The following is a 6,718-nucleotide window of genomic DNA, read 5'->3' on the forward strand; positions in this document are numbered from 1 at the left end:
TGCTCCGTTATATATTCCCAGGTTTTCCAGCTAATTTGGCCACATACCTGCTTTAGAATAACAGCGTGCACGCCAGCGAAGTACGCTGCTGCTTCCTGCAGGAGTTGGGCAAAGCATGGACCACTACAGCCCCCCACCTGACAGCCACGTTACACCACTGCTGCACAAATCAAAGCTCCTTCACGCTTCCTCGGTCGCGGTTTGGCTTACCGGGCACGCCAGGTTTGTGCCATAAGCAGAGGCAATTTGCAAGAAACCTCCCATACGTGGTCATGAAAGCTAACGGTTAAGAAGCTGGATGGTGACCAGCATCATTCAGTGGAAGAAAAACCCATGAGGGGTTTCCTACTCCCACCTCTCAGGCCAAGCTGCACACAGGGGTAAATCCTGCTGCTCCCCACCGGAGCCCATTGCAGAGCTGCTGGTCCAGCTGGGAGTGGTTTCCCTGGTGGGAGTCGCTGCGGTGACTTTTTCCAATACAGAATAAAAGAGAAAATTAAGTTCAACTTCCTTCTTGCCTGCTCTGCTCAGGAACTCGCCCAGGGCATGCTGCAAGGCTGCTGCTCTGCTCTGTGTTCTAAATTTAATACGTTATTGCTCAACGGGCTTCAGGTGAGGACAGGAAGACACAGCCAAGCTCGGTAAAGACACCAGGATGCAGCTCGTTACAGCAAATTGTCATCTGGAAAAAGCTCTTGAAGTAACAAAATCAGCAATTTTTTAGAGAAGTGACAACAAACGTGAGACCACCGAGCTGTGAATGAAGCGAGAAATCTCTCGTGTGTTACTGCATTCGACTTCATGGCATTCCTTTTCCTTTTAAAGTCCTTCCATTTGCAATTTTTGGCAAACTAAGAGCATCATCAACAGGTAAACCTGCAAAACAGGATGCTCAAAATAGAATTTTTACTTCTGTAAAAGTCCCCTGAAGGCAAAGACGCAAAGCATAGGAGACACGGAGCTGTTGGTCCTGGCAACAATCGTTTGGCCCGAGCAAGGGAAGTGGGCACAAGGAGGGAAATCCACATCCCACCTGCCAGATTTCCTACCGAGGGCAGCTCGCCACGGTCCTCAGCCAAACGGGAGGCTGCTGGGATCCAGGGAAGCCCCCGCTGGAAGGCTGGCTGCCGAGGAGCGAAGGGCTTGTTACGCCTGGCCCTCGGCACGCGCCTCCGCTCCGCTGCTCTTCCAGACCGAACCCCATTTTGGTGGATTTTTGTCACCTGTTCACATTAACGCTTCTCCCAGCCTTGACCCAGCACGGTGACTCCAAACTCGGATGCTGGGGTGGGTGCATCCATCACGCCCGCCTCCAAGGGGCTGCTGCCGATGGATTCCGTAGCTCGGGCAGCGGTTCCTGCTCCGCGCGGAAGGACCCTGCTCAAGGTCAGCTCTGGAAACGGATCCTCCTGAGCTCACAGCACGGCCGTGCCGAGACGCAGGGCTTGGCTCCGTAATAAAATCCCGCGCTCCTTCGGAACTGCAGAGCAGAATCGCAATAGAGTTTGACCTTCCAAGGAGAACCGAGTAAGCGCTGCCATTACGAGCTACCAGGAAGTCAATCAAGCCACACAAAAACAAACCACAGGCGTTTTTAATTTTACATCCTCCTTTCCACTGCCACAGCACAGACTCCTGAGAGCGTTTTCTTGTGTCACACGCAGCAGCAGCGTCACGGAGAACGCGTCTGGAATGTAGGTGGAAAACTAAAAGGAAATCATCGCTCCCTTTTCCATGTAGAGGAGTTAGACAAGGAGGGAGGCAAGAGATTTGTTTGATGTGATTTACACCTGTTCCTGTGTGGTGGTAGTTTGGGTTTTTTAATAAGAAAAACACAAACACAAAAGAAAAAAACACAAACACAAAAAGAAAAAAACACAAACACAAAAACAAAAAAACACAAACAAAAAAAGAAAAAAACACAAACACAAAAAGAAAAAAACACAAACACAAAAAGAAAAAAAACACAAACACAAAAAGAAAAAAAACACAAACACAAAAAGAAAAAAAACACAAACACAAAAAGAAAAGAAAAGTATAAACAGTAATTGTTTTTCATATAGTCCAAAGCCAAAAATCTTTAATAAAAAAGAAGCGAGGCACTGGAGTTTGCAGGCACAACAATGAAATCTAATCAGCTCCAAACCCGAGTAAGACTGATTTTTTGTTACGTTGTTCTGTGCCAAAGTTTCGGTGACAATTTCTGTAACAGCTCTCAGCAAACAGCTGTAACACGGCGTTTCACACTTCCGATGTGACCAATTCCATCAAGTCACTACAACATTGCAAAGGTCCAAATTATCCGGTGGTGTTACACGTTATCCTACTCAGAATTTGAGCAAGTGATGGAAGAGGAAGAGGAAGAGCACATTCTCTCCTCGATTCGCTGCGACACCTCGGCCGGCTGCTCCACGCGGCCTCTGCCATTCCAGCAGCAGGACTGCCACTGTGCCGTCTGGTGCCAGAAGTTCAGAAACACCTTTCCTACTCCAAATAAGACACTTAACTTCCAATTTTTAAAGAAAACATTTAATTTTCCACTTTTAGACTCGTCTTTTCCGACTTACAATTTGAGATAACGTGCTTGAACCTCAAAAAAGGGGATTATCTCCCAGTTTTACAAACGGGGAGACAGAAGAACAACCACGTGTTCCCGACACGACCACGGGAGACACTGGAGCTGGAGAACTGAGGCCTGTTCCCCCCATAAAGTGTCTCTGACCCCCAGGCTGTGGCTCCTGAGCAAGTGATTGCCCCAGCAGGGCACATCGTGCAGCCGAGCGCCACAGGACAACTGCACGGCCGTCAGGAGGGTCAGGGATTTTCCTTCTGCGTTCCTGCCAGCTCCGGCGTCGGCTCCTCCTGATCTTTCTTCTTTTCCTGCATCTCCTCCAACACAGCTCGAAGCTGCAGGTGTAACGCAGAATCCTTGGTTTCAACATCCTGATGATCCTGTTGTGCTACCTGCAGACGACGACAGAAAAACGAGTTGCCAAAAGTTCCTGTTGAAGGGTGACTGAAGAGAACAACAGGAAGCAACAGCCAGTTTGTAGCTCAAAAAAAAAAAGCTGAGAGAAAAGTTCTCATTCAGGCTTAGACCATTTTTAAGGTAAATCCAGTGTTAAGGTATCACCAGGGCAAGAAATTTAAATGAGACTGCTGACCTCAAGCTCAAAGATGAAAGCAAGTCAGTGGTTTCATCTTTTCACACGCTCATTGTGGGCGTTAAGCAAAACCAGTTCCTGTGCCTCTTCACCCTCTTTTACTGGGGAAAGCACTACGGACACTCGGCCAAGAGGAAAGTGGACCAGGAGGAGACCAGAGAGCGTATTACAAAGGAGAATAACAAATTAACTTAGCTAATGGTGTTTAAAAGTGCAGCTTTTGTACCTTCTCCCTTCTTTTTGAGGGTGTTTGACTAAAAGCGCAGCATTCCCAGAAGAAATGGTACAAGGAACAAGATTTCTAACCACCACAGAGCAGCCACGTCCTGCTCTACCCGGTGTGCTGTTCTAGAAGCATCTTCAGTTGGGTTTTTCACCCCATTTTATGTTACGAGTTACACGACAATTGCCTGAAGTAACAAGAAACTAGACTCCAGGAGCTATTCCCGCTCTTGCACATTCAGGAAAACAGAAAGCAGGAGCTTTCTGAAGAACGCAACTCTGTTCTGAAGAACAGTTCTTCTGAAGAACTTCAGACAGTTCTTTTGGACAGTTATTTTCTTGCCAAAAATACAAATAAACAAAACCCCCAGACTACAAACCTCTATTTCAATACCTTTAAAATAAACCAAACCAAAACCAAAACAAACCACAACAACCCAAACTGGAAAGCTTTATGAAAAAAATTCCAGCTCAGGATCAAGACTGAAGAACAAGAGTGCATTAGACTACTTAACAATTAAAAAGGGATGGAAAAGCGTTTGTGACCTTCAAACCAGAACAGGTTCTCATCTCCCCCTGCCACCTGACAGGGATAACATGGATATGGTCACACACACACACACGTTTCCAAATGGTTTACACAGACACAGCGATGGATCGATGGATTATTTGAAGACTTAAATCTTCCATCACCAGAACAAGTGCTCCACAAGAAGCACCTTCACCCTGGCCAGTCACAGCCAAGAGAAGTTGACTCTGCACAGCAAAGACCTTTTTTTTTTTTTTATTACAACCAGCAGGTTGTAATAAAAAAAAACATCAGGTTGTAATAAACTGCAATTTGCTGAGAATTTCACTCAGACTAACTCAGCTTTCAGGGCCTGGAAGTGAAGTTTGCTGAATCCACTGGCCAAGGAACTCTGAATACTGAACACTTACTTTATCCATTCCTCTTCTCTGTAAAATTATCCCACTGGCTAAAAGGGCTTTTCCTGTTTCTTCAAACAATTTTTCCTCTTCAATTCTTCCTTCTTCCTTCAGTTCATTGAATTTCTCGACGAACCTGGATTTCGAGATTGTGTTTTTACTCTCACAAATAACATTTTGGTCCCCTGACTTAACAGAAGAAATGGACAAGTTTCAGAAATGTTTCTAGTTTAGTTATAAATTAATCTTACCTCTGGCAAGTGGATTTGTAGTTTGATTGCGACAGGTCAAAAGGTCTTGGGCCGCTGCCGTAAATTCTGTAAAATCTCCTATTTGAAAAAAAAGAAAACAGTTTAGTTTTTCAAACCCCAAACAGGATATGTCTTGGAGTAAATAACCAACATCAGAGTCAGCTACTTTAGGCTGCAACAAAAAGTAGTCACGTAACTACTTCACCTTTCCCATTAGCTGTTATGTTACACGGAAATGCTCGTTCCAGTGTTTTTAATTGTTTTCATAGAATCACAGAGTGGTTGGGGTTGGAAGGGACCTTAAAGATCATCTAGTTCCAACCCCCCTGCCATGGGCAGGGACACCCTCCACTACACCAGGTTGCCCAAAGCCTCATCCAACCTGGCCTTGAACACTTCCAGGGATGGGGCAGCCACAGCTTCTCTGGGCAACCTGTGCCAGTGCCTCACCACCCTCAGAGTGAAAAGTTTCTTCCTTAGATCCAATCCAAATCTCCCCTCTTTCAGTTTAAAGCCATTGCACCGTGTCCTGTCACTACACACCCGTGTCCAAAGCCCCTCTCCAGCTTTCCAGTAGCCCCTTTAGGTACTGGAAGGTGCTGGAAGGTCTCCCTGGAGCCTTCTCTTCTCCAGGCTGAACAGCCCCAACTCTCTCAGCCTGTCTCCACGGCAGAGATGCCCCAGCCCTCGCATCATCTCCGTGGCCTCCTCTGGACTCAAAACAGCTCCATGTCCTTCTTGTGCTGGGGACCCCAGAGCTGACCGCTGTACTCCAGGTGGGGTCTCAATAAATTACAGTTTAATAAATTCCAATAATAATAAATAATTACAGTTTAATAAATGACAGTTAACCCTCCCCACCACTGGCGGGTCAGAGGAGCTGACGGCGGGCTCACGGAGGGTTTCAGTCGGCCCGTGGTGGCCGCCCCCCCGGAGCTCTGCGCTGCACGGACACCTGCCGGGGCACGGGCAGCCGAACGCTCCGCGGACCGCTGGGGGACGGAAGGCGGCGACTCACGCTCGCACTTGGTCCTCCTGGTAGAAGACGGGCGGGACGACATCCTTCACCTTGCCGTAGCGCGGCCGGGGCACGCGGTAGACGGGCTCCCGCAGCGGGGGGAAGGCGGCGTAGACGTCGAACCACAGCGGCTTCTCGATCACCCCGATGCGGAGCAGGTTGCGGGTCCTGCCGGGGCGGCGGGGCGGCTCAGAGGACGCCCGCACCCCCCGGCATGAGGCCCGCCCTCCCCGGGACCCCGCGCCTCGCCCTCCCAGCGCCCCCCGGCCCCGCGCCCGCCCGCCCTCCGCACCGGCTGAACACGCTCCCGGTCTTCTGCATGCGGTTCCCCGCCATGGCGGCGCGGGCGGCCGGGCCTCCCGTAGCAACGCCGCCCCCCTAGCAACGCTCTGCCCTTCCACCCGGAAGCGGAAACGCAGGCCGGGCCGCCGCCAGGGCGCGCAGCCAACAGCCGAAAGAAGGCGGCGGGAGGGGGCGCCCAGGCAGCGCCAGCCGAGAGCCGAGCAGGCGCGCAGCGGGATCGCGGTCCCGGGCGATTTAAAGGGCCAGCGCCGCCGTGCCCCGCTGCGGCTCCGTCGGAACGGGAGCGCGCGGGGCCGGGGCCCGCCGCCTCGGCTGAGCAGCGCAGCCCTCCCGCGGCTCCCGGGGGAGCTGAGGAACGCCGCGGCGGGGGTGGAAGCCCTTTCCCTGGGGCTGCTCTCACCTCGGAGATGGCAGTGGCGGCGCTCCCGGCGGGACAGGGTCCGCCCGGGCGGGACGGCCGCCCCCACCCACTGCAGCCCAGCACGGGAAGGACAGGGAGTCCCGAGGGCTGCGCGAAGCCACGTCTCAGGAGGCCTCTGCCGCCATATTGTGCACCGGAGGCAATGGCAGCGCAGGGACCCTCAGCCCGGGCCGTGCCCCTGCCACGGGCTCGGCTCCGTCCCCCCGCCGTGCCCGTGTCGGCTCCCCCTGAGCCGCGAGGGACGCCGGTGCCCCGGCCTGAGGTCAGGGGCAGCTCCACTCCCAAAACCGTCAAACACAACCAGGGGACAAGGTTTGGGGCACAACCCTCCATGAGGTGCCATGGGCAGGAAAAAAGGGAAAGGCCATGTCCAAAAATACCAGGGTCCTCCTTAGCACCAGCCCTCGGCTAA

The 6,718-nt window shown here is 51.6% G+C and overlaps 1 protein-coding gene across 1 annotated transcript; it reads right to left on the minus strand.

Annotated features, from left to right (window-relative positions):
* Positions 1-2,156: 2,156 nt before the first annotated feature.
* MRPS23 (mitochondrial ribosomal protein S23) lies at positions 2,157-5,946 on the minus strand. The gene is made up of 5 exons (XM_086624694.1): positions 5,875-5,946; positions 5,583-5,750; positions 4,565-4,642; positions 4,326-4,449; positions 2,157-2,964 (listed from the first exon to the last, which is right to left on the minus strand). The coding sequence occupies exons 1-5, from the start codon at positions 5,916-5,918 to the stop codon at positions 2,815-2,817; spliced, it is 564 nt and encodes a 187-aa protein (XP_086480820.1). The 5' UTR covers positions 5,919-5,946; the 3' UTR covers positions 2,157-2,814.
* Positions 5,947-6,718: the final 772 nt, after the last annotated feature.

This window comes from Tauraco erythrolophus, chromosome 21, assembly GCF_009769465.1.
Source record: "Tauraco erythrolophus isolate bTauEry1 chromosome 21, bTauEry1.pri, whole genome shotgun sequence".
NCBI classification, from domain to species: Eukaryota; Metazoa; Chordata; class Aves; order Musophagiformes; family Musophagidae; genus Tauraco; species Tauraco erythrolophus.

Coding starts and splice junctions, on each gene's coding strand:
- MRPS23 (XM_086624694.1), bottom strand. CDS start 5,918: ATGGCGGGGAACCGCATGCAGAAGACCGGGAGCGTGTTCAGCCG. Junction 4,643..5,582: donor CAGGAGGACCAAGTGCGAGC/GTGAGTCGCCGC, acceptor TTTTTCAAATAG/GAGATTTTACAGAATTTACG. Junction 2,965..4,325: donor AGAGAAGAGGAATGGATAAA/GTAAGTGTTCAG, acceptor CGTCGTCTGCAG/GTAGCACAACAGGATCATCA.